The 14,831-nt window shown below is 42.4% G+C and overlaps 1 protein-coding gene across 2 annotated transcripts in view; it reads right to left on the bottom strand.

The window, feature by feature from the left end:
- Positions 1-14,831, bottom strand: part of Stk33 (serine/threonine kinase 33) — a 174,599-nt gene that overhangs the window by 44,853 nt on the left and 114,915 nt on the right. For both annotated transcript variants that reach the window (XM_057778611.1, XM_057778612.1), the window contains 4 exons: positions 10,849-10,987; positions 8,763-8,851; positions 6,883-6,970; positions 4,399-4,474 (listed from right to left, as the gene is read on the bottom strand). In XM_057778611.1, coding sequence (XP_057634594.1) covers positions 4,399-4,474; positions 6,883-6,970; positions 8,763-8,851; positions 10,849-10,987 — 392 coding nt within the window. The remainder of the gene's footprint in view (positions 1-4,398; positions 4,475-6,882; positions 6,971-8,762; positions 8,852-10,848; positions 10,988-14,831) is intronic.

Here is a 14,831-nt window from a genome sequence, read left to right as displayed (position 1 = left end):
AACATATAACTTTCTGCAGGACTTAGAAGCAATGATGCTTTGTAGGAGAGTAACAGATGGAAGAAGAGAAGGGTCCTCTCTGGCTAGAGAGTGGAAGAATTGGGGCCATGCAGCTCAGTGTTGGTCTCGTCTCAGTAGACACGCACCGAGACCCCAGATCTACAAATGCCCCAGATCCTGCAGGTGGGGAAACACTAGGGTGCAGGAAGGCGTGCGAGGGTTGAGTGCATAGTAACAGTGGCAGGCGTAAAGGAAGGCTGCCCCTTAAAATCCATACTGTACACCAGATCACAGGGGCACATAAAGGGCTATCCGGGACTGCCAACACTCCTAAGAGTTTAATAGGCCAGGCAACAGTTTTGTCTGTGGAAAATACTATATCAAATGTTAGTAATGGTAACAGTAAAATAAAATAAAACCAAAGAATAATCCTGGGAATTCTCTAGGTTCTGAGTCTCAAACAAAAGGTATTGAAACAGGCACAATTGTATTAATAGTATTCAGAAAAAAAGGCCAGAACGAAAACCATCAGTGAGAAAGGGCAGATGCTGGGTAAACACCAAGCCAACACCAGCACAGCCCAAGCACACAGGACTGCCTGCATCTGGAGCACACGGGCTGCCTGCATCTGGAGCACAGGGCTGCCTGCATCTGGAGCACACAGGACTGCCTGCATCTGGAGCACACGGGCTGCCTGCATCTGGAGCACAGGGACTATTTCATTGGTTTCTTTTTAGCAAAGCTTGGAGCAAAGCAACCTAGCTGAGTCCAGATCTAGGCCAGAGCTCTAACAGGATGCTTCGGAGTTGAGTCCAGGGTACATTCTCAGTAAATGTTAACCTAACCATCAACAACAATCCCAACATCTAAGGACAGCCCTGGAGACAGCCAGCAGGTAGGTCCAGGGATACCCAGGCAGAAGGTGACGCAGCAAAGACAACTTGGCACAGCAATGCCTCAACTCTCAGGCACAGACCTTCCCCCTTTACTAAAAGCAGAATGGCATTATTCCATTATGCTTGCCAAGGTACAGTCTATTCTCAGTATAATAAAGTCTAAGTCTTTTACATTTTGTATTTTTACTGACTTTCTTCAGTTATATTTTCTAAGTTTTATTTTAAAGATCCAATTGTGAACATTTCTGATCAAGCTAGAATTTGGTATTTTATGACAATGACGACGAGAAGGAAGGAACTCTGCCGGCAGCCAAGGACACCGTCTGGGGCAGAGAGCTTCTCCTGCAAGAATTTCTTCTTAGGGGATCAGGAGTTGTCAGGCTGTTGTGCAAACTCTTACTTTAATACTTTTTGTTTTTCAAGCTCATTCTGACACTTTTCTTCTTACTTGGTTTACTACTGCTTAGTTTTAAAATGGAATTTTAAAAGCCATAGAACACAAAAAGAAAATAACCAGAAAAATGGTTGTCTGGACATTTGCCATCTATTATAAGCAGTGCAGGCCAGCCAAGGCCCAGCTCATTGAGCCTGTTATTAAGCAGAGATATGCACGGTCCCCAGTCCCTTCGCAGCCTCTGCAAGCAACTATAGCTTAAGGGCTAGATTTTAAATTTTCCACTTTTTTCTGTCCTTTGCAATTTTATTTACGCAAAATGTATCTAATGGTTGGTCAATCAGCAGCATATGGAACTTTATGACAGCAATTTCCTAGTGCGTCCAGAAAAGAGAATCTAAGACATGAAAAATGCCTCCTAAAGCTGCCTATTATTTTCTGTTACATTAATAAGAATCAGGACAGCAGAGGAGAGGAGCCATAAAGAGTATTTATTTATGTTAATTTCACCTTCAGAACGTATACTATCATTGTCCAATTAAGTAGAAATGAGTCTGAGTTAACTGATAAACAAGGAAGTAACCCTCATGGAGACGGGAATGCGTTGTGCTTGGGATGAAGGGAACTGTCGATGGCTGCCAGGGGCTCAGCCAGACTAAGGAGTAGGCCCTGGTGAGCTACGGGAGAATCCTCTGTGAAGGAAGGATGACGCCGCCGTTACACTGACGTGCAACCACACTCCAATTAGATATTTAAGAAAGAGGGGGAAATGAAAGGTGTGTGATACACCGGCTTTCCTCAACAGCAAATTCAAAGAGTAGAAAACACCATATGGATTATGTGATGATTCATTATGCAGATTAATATGGACTTTTATAGACAGTCTTAAGAGAATGAAAGACTTATTTAAATAGCTGCATGTTAATTAAAGACTAAACTCAGGATTTTTGCCCCATGGTTCTAATCAGTACAAGCTTTATGAATCCATTCATACTTCATGCTGTCTAAGCACTGACGCATGTGGACCAGCCCAGTCTCAGCCGCAATCACATCATCTGGCTTCTACTGCCTGTGTCTTCCAGTTCACACAACTGTGAAAATGTAACTACAGTGATGTTAGTATTTAGACATGATACGGAAGAGCAAAATCTCCAACACGACCATAAAACTAATGCTGCAGCAACGCTAAAGCATTCGGATTCACTAAAGACAGAACAATGGTCACTAACAGAACACCTCTTAGAAAATTCACTTAATTTAATTTAACAAATATATTGAGCACTGAATATGGTCTGACTGTTATATCAGATGCCAGGGATGCAAAGATGAATAATTTGAACTGTCTTTCACAGAACTTAAAACAAGGAAAGTAGATATGATAAACAGAATATTGTAATATTACCATGTAATTTGGTTTTTTAGAATGTTATTATTCACTGGGTGGTGGTGATGCACACCTTTAACCCCAGTACTTGGGAAGCAAAGGCAGGCAGATCTCTGAGTTTGAGGCCAGCCTGGTCTACAGAGTGAGTTCTAGAACAGCCAGGGCTATTACGCAAAGAAATCTTGTCTCAAAACAAACAAACAAACAAACAAAAAGTGTATTGCTCACTTATCACAATGAGTACTATCAAAGGTACACATTGCAGGCAAAACTTACTGCTTATGTTTCTATATTAGTATTGTTCTGGTTATATTGAGACAGAGTCTCGTGTGCCTGGAGCAGACTATATAGCCAAGGGAAACTAAGTTCTGATCCCCCTGCCTCTGTTTCCCTAGTGCTGAAACTGCAGGCATGGACCACCACACCTGGTACATGCAATGCCGGGGATCAAACCAGGGATTCCTGCATGCGAGGCAGGCACTTTATCAACTGAACTAACGTCCTAGTCATATGGTCTTAATTTGAAGGTTATTATTTTGTATGATTTTTAAAAAATGATGCCTTAAATCCTCTGTGAAATCCAGAAAAGGATTATACATAGTAAATATATATATAAATAGAAAGCTCTAGTGTTTGGCCAACCTAGGAGAAAAGTTCACACAGAGAGTATGCACTCATGACACACACGTTTGTGCTTGCACACAAACACATACGGACAACATGCAATGCAGGAGGTGAGGGAGGCAGGCACATGAAAACACACATGCGGCCCAAGCCTGGGAGAGCGAGCCAGAGCGAGGTTGTGTGATCTGCTCAGACACACCATGCCAGATGATCTGGTGATTTTCTAGAGCAAGAACCAATGATCAATCAGAGAGCTTTAGTCCAGAAGGAGTATGCTGAGGACAACAACCGTGTGTGCGAGCAGTGCAATCAGCAGATGAGTGGAAGGCGAACAGAAGCAGGAGGGACAGCCAGAAAGATCCCGATCTGATAAAGCCAAAGAGGGAGGAGTAGGTTGGGATTTGACTGAATCATGAGAGCAACAGGGAAGGAAGAGCAACAATTACCGAGGCTTTCCCGGTATTCAGGGAACTAGGAAATACAAAACACTCCCTAAATCCTCAGGTGACCTCCACCCAACTGTGCCCACGCCCCACTGTGTCTGTGCCCGTGGGCGGCTCTAGGGCTAGGTGGCCTACTTCACTACTCCTGATGGGCTACAGTGAAGCTGTAAGCCTCGGCAAGGGATCAGGAAGGACAGATTTTCACTCGGATATGTGGGACACTCTTACATTTGTAGATCAGTGCAAAGCAAAACTGCAGGTCATGAGTTATAGCACTAAATAAATACTTAGGAGGTCATCCTGAAAGCTAGTGAGGGAGCGCTCAGGGCCGCGGCCGGACTGGATTTTAGATGACACCTTTAAAAGTACATTGTCTAGTTTTCATTTAAAATCACAACAAAGAGGACCCTAAGAGAGACCTACATGGATCTAATCTACATGGGAAATAGAAAAAGACAAGATCTCCTGAGTAAATTGGGAGCATGGGGACCATGGGAGAGGGTAGAAGGGAAGGGGAGGGGAGAGGAAGGGAGGGGAGTGGAGAAAAATATATAACTCAATAAAAACAATTAAAAAACTAAATAAAATAAAATCTATGTCGATCTATGGTCAGAGGCTCCCCTTTTATTTACACTGCACAAACAGTGGGCTACTTACAAAAGGTACATTATGACACCTATGCTCCAAATGTCGCACTGCTGGCTGTACTCATGGGCATTGATAACCTCTGGCGCTGCCAAATAAGCAGAAACAAAATAATATTAATAATACAATAAATGACTTTTAATTGCTTAAATACAAAGCATAAAAATGTGCTGATGTGTTGTAAATTATTCCTCCAGAGGGAAAGAAAAGAGCCAACAGCAGATGCTGAATGAATAATGTACAGGCCTCCCAACTGATGTCACCAACTCCTCACTCCTATCAATTAGTTCCTAGTGGGACAATGGCAGAAACTGCACTGCTAAATGGGCAGTTCTTTACGCCTGCGAAATGACTGAGTGATTTTACAAAGCTTGTGCAGTTGTAACAGAAGACAGTAATATCTTAGACTTTCCCTCAAATATGAGGAAACACACAACTAAGTAAATATTATTTAAATCAAGGCCAATATGTACAAATCTGGATTCACAGAAAAGCTAATATTGTGGTTATGAATCACGTCAGTAGAATAATGAAAATAATTATGAAATCATAGCACTATAATGACAGAATATGTATTATTTGCCACATTTTCTAAATAAGAAAACCGAGATAGAAAGCACGTTCACATAAGACTGGGTCAAAACACCAGTGAATCCCAGTGCAGGATGAGGCTCCAAGTATGTGCGACTCAATACTTGGCTCTCTGATTGACAAAGGTGTTCACAGCAGGGTCCCTTCAAACAGCCTCTCAAAGTAGCACCGTGCCTTTAACCTTAAGATGCCACATGCTTTAAAGTTGAGGTTTTAGGGCTTTGCTTTCTTTTTTTTTAAAAAAAAATTATTTATTTATTTATTTATTTATTTATTATGTACATAGTGTTCAGCCTTCATGTATGCCTGCAGGCCAGAAGAGGGCACCAGACCTCATTACCAATGGTTGTGAGCCACCATGTGGTTGCTGGGAATTGAACTCAGGACCTTTGGAAGAGCAGGCAATGCTCTTAACCTCTGAGCCATCTCTCCAGCCCAGGGCTTTGTTTTCTAGTGAGTGGCTTTTTAAAAACCAGTATGATACTGAGAAATAGATCTATTCTACTTTTACACATATAAAAACAAATCACAAACTCAAAAATAAGATACATGTTTAGACTTTAAAAGAACATTAAAATTTACAGTGTTTTTTATAATAAATTGTGCTCAGAATCCTATGAGCCACTCATGTAGGCATTTGATACCCTCTGTCAATGAAAGTAAAAATCATGGAGACTTAGCTACAGTCGCACGCTGCAGAATGCTTCCTATGGGAAATATGCATTCTTATTGAGAAAGCACACCAGTCTCCTCCACTAACACACTGGCCATATGCATGTAATGCCCTCACATGTGAGTGCACACTCTCCAGCATGCATACACTCACACGCGCACACACACACATGCATACACACACTTTTATAACAGATTCTAAAAGTAAATGGAATTTTATCTTCCCCACTCTCTATGATTAACGGAATTGAAAACAACAAAAAGAAGCCAAAAGATACACAGGAGAAAGAGAAAAGGCTAAACTATAATAGTTCAAAATTAAATAATTTGTCTCCAAATAATTGAAAATTTACACCATTTCTCTTTTTGCAATTGTTGTGTGTGTTTTCAGTCTTTAACCGCACGTAAAACTTTAAATACAGAACCAGCAAAGTGCGAGCTGCTCCATGGCCATGTGCCTATCATGGAGGCAAATTCCGAGTGAGATGCAGGGAAGGCCGCCTGACCGCTGCACCCCAGCAGGGCTAGGCCTCCTGGCCTCCACTCTATCAGTGCCCCTAATTACCAGGGGCATTTCTACGTCCACTGTCACTGCAGCCCTCGGGGAAGCAGAAGCCAGAGTGTCTGTGCCAAGGAGCCATTTAGGAAGTCAGCAAAGCTCCACAAACCATCTGTCTTCCCTCTTGTTCTCCCACTTGTTATCAGTGTAGACAACTAATAAGCAGGCATAAAACTCAGGGTGCTGGGATAAATTTTCCCCATGTAACCACAGACCAGATGTCTTTTGCCAATGGGAGGATCTGAACAGAATCTAAAGTAGCCTTTTCCTAAGTAAGATAAAACAATTTAAAAACTTTATGCATCAAGGAGGCAAGAAAAAGCAATGAACAAAGTATACTTTTCAGCCATAAAACAGATAAACTACTGATACAACACGCATAAAATAGCAAACTCGTTCTGTGGAACAGACGACACAAATAAGTACCCACTGTATGGTTCAAGCACAGCTGAGTTCGGAAGACTGGGGATTTCTGGGATATAAGAGGGGAACTGGTGGAAAGAGATATAAAATAATAAAGTGCTGTGTACGCATTGGCATGGCGATTACATAAATCGGAGCTCACTAGGTAGCCTATGGCAATCCTCCTGTCTCAGCCTCCCGAATGTTGGGGTTGCGGGTATTGGCTACCCCTCACTTCAGGTGTTCTACCTTTTCCGCATCTTCTCACTTACCCATATAGATAGGAGTGCCACACGTGGTCTGCATCATGCCTTCGCTCCTGGAGCCATGCTTCCTAACCGCCAAGCCGAAATCAGTCACCTGAGAGCAGATACACAGGCTCAGCCACCCAGTGACTTCCATCCACGGTAACTACATTTAATCCTCACTTCTTGGGGATGGACTTTTCCTTGTATTCCTACTAAAAACCTGACTTTCCCTCTCTGCCCAACCTCTCTGAGTGCAGAGAAACTTGGTAGAGAGAACCCAGAATGTTGACTGTTCATGCTTTTTATTAATTCTTTTGGTAAAGAATTTTATCAGTTATTGCTTATAAGCTTTCATTGCAAAAGCCTAGCCTTGGAATGTGTTATCTGTTTTTCTGATACTGGAGTTATGGTCCAGTAAAAGCAGAGTTTAAATGAAAATAGTTACCAACACTAAGACTCTTTTTTAACATGTATAACTAGCAATGCTTGTTTTTCCTTACTACTGTTTCCTTTGTGAGGACCAAGTATACTAAGACAACTGCTACCCTACTTGAAATGAAGCAAATTAGCTAACTCACTCCAACATGACCTGGCCACAGAAGGCCTGAAGGCCTTTTGCTGCAACTTCAGTCTCTTGCTCCATTCTAAATCTTGGTAATTACACCTCCAGTTACTAAATATTTGTCACGTACCCTCGGTTGTCTCTCAAACGGAATGCCCTTGCCCCACAGCAGAAACAAAGGCACATTCACGGTGCATGCAAGCAAAGCATGGATTCTTTGTTCGCACTAAATGCAAATGTTAGGGCCTTACAAAGTGCAAGGAAATGTCTTTAAATAACATGTGGCTTTACCAAACCATCTCTCTTTTCCTTTCATACAGAGTCTCACTCTGCAGCCCAGGCCAACTTAAAACTCACTATGCAGCCAGGCTTGCCTTAAACTCATGGCAATCCTTCTGCTTCAGCCTCTCCGTGCTGGGAATACAAGTGTGTATCAGTATGCCTTGAATCAATTGCTTTCCATAAATAGCCCACGTGGAGCGTAATATCTGTCTCTATCCACACAACATCTCTACAGATACAAACATGCTAAAGCCTTCATGACCCAGTTCCATTACTCGGAGAGAACTGAGTCTCTCGTTTGCCAAAAGTTAACTGAGCATGCTCTGTCTCAGGCACTCCTCCCCATTCCAACAAAGAATAAACTGACTGATGCTCTTGCCTACATGGAGTTCACAACGAACCAGGAAGAACATTCTCTGAGGGACACCAGCAGGGTTGCTGAGTCTGTTTCCACTGCATATGGATTCACCTTCTGCAGCACCAACTTACAGACACATTTGATTCTAGAGATAACACTTGCACACATTTTGAAAGCAGCCACTATTAAAGTGCTAAGTAATAAATAATGTATTCTATCATTTGTTTGACATTAAGGAACACTTAATTTGAATAAAATCTTCAAGAATAAACACTTGGCACATTAATTGTGGTTAAGACATAAATATTAATACCCAGGGAAAATTTCAATGAGAAATACAGACTGTAGCATTAATTTAGTATCAAAAGCACAGCCAAGGTGTGTTTTTCTCTAAATCTGTAACACATTTACATCAAATTACCAGACATAATTTTGAAATTAATTAGAATTCAGAGCATCTGTTTGCTTGCTATTAACTAATGGTTTAGAATCATCCAAAGGAATATGCACTTTGAAAAACACATTTGGTAGTATCACTTAGCTTGTGAAATCATTTTTATCAGTTACAACTTCTTTTGTGAATTTTTACTTCTTAGCACAAATGGCTGAGATTCAAAAGAATCCAAACTGTGTCTAAGATGTCTGTAGGCACTTTGCTGCCGGCTTCCGGGCAAATATTGAGTAGTATTTCTGGGCTCTTACCTTTATGTTTAAGTTCATTTCATTGTTATCGTCCAAAAAGCTGCTTTTAACCATTATGTTTTCCAGCTTTAGATCTCTGTGCACTATATCTACCAGGAAAACAGACAGCCAAAGTGAATAACAGAAGGACAGAGAGAACAGGAAGAGGACCGATAAATGCAGCGTGAGGAAGACCAAGCATGACTCTTCCCTGTTCCATCTTACTCACACCCCCTTCCTTCTCCACGTCTCTATCAGAAGCCATTCTCTCATGTCTGCATGTGCCCTGCTGTGCCAGCCTGGTGTGCCAGCCTGCTGTGCCAGCCTGGTGAGTGCAGAAGGGGATCGGTCCAAGGCTACACACTCCCAGGAGATCAAAGTAGCCTGGGTCACAACACAGCCTTGCTTACACAGGTAAGGTTTTCTGTGTCCTTAGGTCTCTAAATAGGGGACTTGTGCCTCTGTATAACACTACTGTCAACATAAACATTTTAACACATTGTAATTTGGCTACATGTGCATAAACTGTATTTCAGTGTATTTTTCTAAAATAGCAGTATACATTTTTGTACTGTTCATACGTTGAAATAAAATAAACAAATCTTGGGGGCACAAAACTCTAGTTGAACAGGTCAGAGTTGAGGTGAGATTTCTGTGTACATTCAAATAATGTATCAAACACTCCTCTGCAAAAAAAAAAAAAAAAAAAACTGACTGAGTTATCATTCACAGCGAAAACGTCTCAAGCTGTAGAAAGTTAAGTGTTTAACTTCGAGGGAAAAGAAGCTGACCCAGCCTTGGACTGGCAGCCGTAGCTAATCACTTACAGTTCTCATATACCCTCCAGGTTTTGTCTGTGGAATTCTTACTAGTTCTGTTACCCCACCTGTCTCTTCTTACATAAATCCCATATCATCTTAATTAACGTATTTTGGTGATGTTTTAATCGTTGACAGGGGCAGATCTCCCTAACACCCCACCTTTTTATCTTGGCTATTATTACCAACTCTTTAGAATAATTTTTAAAATCTCACTCCCCCCCAAAAAAAAATGCTGTTGAGATTTTATAGAAATATACTGGAAAACTGTATCACTGACAAGGGATACTGGACACAAGCGTTGCCTTCAGCCTCTGCAAGCCTTTCCCTACCCGAGTCGTTCTCTTGTCTGAGCCCCTGTTCCTCGGGTCTAGTTCTGACACACATCTGTGCTCCCTGCAATTCACACAACTCTCCATTGGGAAATTGCCACACCGCATTACAAGCTGTTTCTTCATTCTATCTCCTGCTAGCCTAAGCTACTTGAGGGGAGGGGGCCTTAATTTTTTCATCTTTGTAACTCTGGAGCTGAGCACAACACAGTAGGTGCTGAGGAAACAGATCCAAAGCCTGCCACTGGCCACTGTGGAACGAGTACTTCCTCACCTGTGAGATGAGAACGTTCTAGAGTCACACCCAGGAGCCTCAGAGAGAAGGGGAGCAGGGACAAGGGGCAGCAGTGACGCTGTTAGAATGAGCAGGGCTCTTTTTAAGCATGTTTTTTTAAGTGTTGGAAAATCACTCCAGATGATACCTTAGTAGATAATGTTACTACACACCTGTAAAAACCAACAGAACAAAAAATACCAGCAATGAGTCCTAGTGCAGCTACAGGGTGTGGGGACCATAATGTGGGCTGCTCTGCACACGTGGCGCAGGTGTGCACTGCAAACTGCTGTTCCTTCCGTTTTGAAGCCAAACTGCTCTAAAACTGAAGCACACTATTTCACAAGGTTAGAACATGTGCATTTTTAATATTAATATACAAATATTTTAGGAAAATTCACTTGATCTACTTTGATTTTGATGACATTCGCCACATTTTAAACTTCTAGAATAAGAATGATCATGAGTGTTTGCTCTTGCATATACAATGTATTTATATGCCTGCATTGTTGCTAATTAAGATGTCTATAAATACAATTAAAGGGAAACATATGGAAATGTGCTTGTTATCCACTTCTATTACCAAGCTCTGCCAATGTGATATGAGTCTTAAAGACCATCCCACTTAAGCAACAGCGGCATCTTCATTTATGGAATGGCGAGGAGTGCGGTCCTCTTCTTACCCTTGTTATGAAGGTAGGCGATAGCGGACGCAAGGCTCTGAATTATCAGCCTTGTCTCGTTCTCTGAGAAGTGCCCTTTGGCATCCAGAACTTCTTTGAGTTCTCCATCCTCACAAAGCTCCATCACAAGGTACATTTGCTGACATTGCAGATTTAAAAGTCAGAATAGGAGAAAGTTATGAATTTTTATATGTTATATACATCACAGGTATGATCACAATCAATTTATTCAAGTGGAAATGTCTTGCATACGGTATACAAACTATTGTACTGAACACAAGAGGAACGGAGAAGAGGGAGACAGAGTGCTGACCTCAGGAAGTTTAACAGAGTTCTAATATCTTGTGGTAGGTACTAACAGCCCGACATGCCATGGGACTGTGGAAGAGAGGCTGCCTCTGCATAACCAATGCTCGCCAAGGAGAGTGAGCACTGATTTCTGGGTAGGGAAGGTGGGGGAAACCAGGCAGATCTGGTGGCCAGGATACAAAGCCCTAACGCCCGGAACAAAGCAGCTATTAAAGTAAGTGTGGAACTCTGTGAACAGTACTGCAGGCTGCTGGGTGGAAAAGAGGAAGACGGCAAAGGGTGAAGCTAACAGGAAAGATTGGAACAAGTTTATATGGAGCCTTGGATAGCACGCTCAAGACTATGGATTCCCCAAGTCCCATATGAAACAAGGCATTGGAGGTGTTAAGTTGGAGCCGTGAGGTAAAAGTTATATGATGTCAATTTTGCATTTCTAGGTCAACACTACAACTGTAATGTGCAGCAGGGCTCAGCAAAAATTCTTCACAAAGACCAAATCCAAGAGTACACATGATGGCCTCTGTGGACAGCATGGTCTCTTTACAACAGCACAGCTCAGCTCAGCAGCTACCTTGGTATCAGCCATAAACAACACGATGCTGCATTTATAGACTCAGAAACCTGAGTCTGGTGTAATTTTAAGGTTATGGAATATTACTCTTTTACATTTTGTCCTTTATCTGGAAGTGTAAAGAACTTATCGTATGGGCCCTATATAAGCAGGCAGCAGGCCAGACTGACTTCAAAGGCTTCCTGTGTTAACAGGGGGACCTGTGAAGCATGGGCTGGACACAAGAAAGGGAGGTAGCTTTCCAAAGTGGTTGCACAAATTTGCATTCCCACCAGCAATGGATGAGTGTACCCCTTTCTCCACAACCTCTCCAGCAAAGGCTATCATTGGTGTTTTTTATTTTAGCCATTCTGACAGGTGTAAGATGGTATCTTAAAGTTGTCTTGATTTGCATTTCCCTGATCGCTAAGGAAGTTGAGCATGACCTTAAGTGTCTTTTGGCCATTTGAACTTCTGTTGAGAATTCTCTGTTCATCTCAGTGCCCCATTTTATAATTGGGTTGATTAGCCTTTTACGGTCTAGTTTCTTGAGTTCTTTATATATTTTGGAGATCAGACCTTTGTCAGTTGCGGGGTTAGTGAAGATCTTCTCCCAGTCTCAGGAAATTCGGGATCAACCTACCTCTGGACCCAGCAATACCACTCTTGGGAATATACCCAAGAGAAGCCTTACCATACAACAAAAGTATATGCTCAACTATGTTCATAGCAGCATTGTTTGTAATAGCCAGAACCTGGAAACAACCTAGATGCCCTTCAATGGAAGAATGGATGAAGAAAGTATGGAATATATACATATTTGAGTACTACTCAGAAGTAAAAAACGACTTCTTGAATTTTGCATACAAATGGACGGAAATAGAAAACACTATCCTGAGTGAGGTAAGCCAGACCCAAAAAGAAGAACATGGGATGTACTCACTCATATTTGGTTTCTAGCCATAAATAAAGGACATTGAGCCTATAATTCGTGATCCTAGAGAAGCTAAATAAGAAGGTGAACCCAAAGAAAAACATATAGGCATCCTCCTGAATATTAAACTTCATCAGGCGATGAAAGGAGACAGAGACAGAGATCCACATTGGAGCACCGGACTGAAATCTCAAGGTCCAAATCAGGAGCAGAAGGAGAGAGAGCACGAGCAAGAAACTCAGGACCGCGAGGGGTGCACCCACACACTGAGACAATGGGGATGTTCTATCGGGAACTCACCAAGGCCAGCTGGCCGGGGTCTGAAAAAGCATGGGATAAAACCGGACTCGCTGAACATAATGGACAATGAGGACTACTGAGAACTCAAGAACAATGGCAATGGGTTTTTGATCCTACTGCACGTACTGGCTTTGTGGGGGCCTAGGCAGTTTGGATGCTCACCTTACTAGACCCGAATGGAGGTGGGTGGTCCTGGGACTTCCCACAGGGCAGGGAACCCTGATTGCTCTTCGGGCTGATGATGGAGGGGGACTTGATTGGGGGAGGGGGAGGGAAATGGGAGGTGGTGGCGGGGAGGAGGCAGAAATCTTTAATAAATAAATAAATAAATTTTTTAAAAAAAAGAAAGAAAGGGGGGTAGCTTCTTAGCTTTCCTGCTGTGATAAACTATCCTGACAAGGGTTACTTAAAGGAGAAAGGTTATGTTCTGGCTCACAGATCTAGCTCATAGTTCAAGGGACAGTCTGTTATGATGGGAAAGTCGCTGGCTGCAGCAGAAGCGTGAGGTGGCTGCCCACACCGCATCCAGGCGAGAAGCACAAACAGTGAGTGCTAGTGTCAGTTGACTTTCTCTTTTGTAAGAAGTATTTTTAAACGTTTAAGTTGATTTCTGTATGCCCCAGCAAACTTATAGAGATCAAAGGACAACTTACTGGTTCTCTTCTACCATGTAGATCCAATTGATGTCAGTAGGCTCAGAAGCAAGCACCTTAGCCTACTGAATATTCTCAGGAGCCCCCACTTTCTCCTATTTGTGTGCTCTGGGACCCCAGTCAATAAAATAGTACCACAGTTAGCCTGGTCATGATAATCCCTCACAGGCATGCCCAAAGCTCACTTAATGTAAATAATCCTTCACAAGCCTGCCTACAGGTCTGGGTCCAAGATGACTCTAGACTCTATCCAAAGCAAAGATATGAGAAATGTCAAAGAGGAGACAGCGGAACTCAGCGACTAAGAAGCAAGGATGAAATGCCTCTTCTGCGTCGGCCACTTCTTTATAAGATGCCTTTAGATATCCCACCGTAACGCCGCTTCCTGACGGACTAAAAGGGGTGCCTTCCCATAGGCACTGCCAGCAGACACAATCACCCTCCACGTCTACATTCTGACATATAGTCTAGAGTCTTGTTGTGTGGAAGGTTTGGGGGTCTGATTCTGTTCTTGTAAGAGCTACTAATCCAACCTGTATGTTCAGTCAGTATGCTTAAAGCAGGGAGAGCAGTAAGTGTCTTTCTTCCTAGAGCCACAGCTCTGAGTCACTGAATCTCAGGCTGTGAAACACCTGACAGACAGGCTTTTGAACTGAGCCACGCTTATCAGTGGTTACAATATGCATTGACACAATTTATAAAATGTGCAAGGGGCTGGACAGATGGGTATTGCTAAGAGCACTGGCTACTCTTCCAGAAGACAGGTTCCACTCCCAGCACCCACACAACAGCTCACAGGCATCTGTAACTCCAGTTCCGGGGGAATCTATCTCCCTCTTCTGGCCTCCGAGGGTGCTGCATGTGTGGTACACAGACACAGAAAATAAAAATAAATCTTTTTAGAAATGTTAAATGTGTGTTGATCAAAGTTATAGTGACAGAGTGCATTGCTCAGGTCTTCTACAACTATCTGAAACAATTGTGCATACCTAGAGCATAGACAGACTTGCAGCCTGAGGGTTTGATCAGCAGTATACAACCAATTAGATACCATTTCCTTAGCATAGTTTCAGCTCTCTAGACGTGTGTGCTTATGGGCAGATCCAGCTCATGTGAATCAAAATCAAGCAAAGCAGAAAAGGACAGCCACAGATGACCATTTTCCTTACCTTCAGGCTCCTGTTCATACACATAATAGACTAGTTTGCCCCTCTGCTTAAGTAAGTTAAGAACTGGA

Source organism: Chionomys nivalis, chromosome 8 (assembly GCF_950005125.1).
Source record: "Chionomys nivalis chromosome 8, mChiNiv1.1, whole genome shotgun sequence".
NCBI classification, from domain to species: domain Eukaryota; kingdom Metazoa; phylum Chordata; class Mammalia; order Rodentia; family Cricetidae; genus Chionomys; species Chionomys nivalis.
This window is presented reverse-complemented; position numbering and strand designations above follow the sequence as displayed.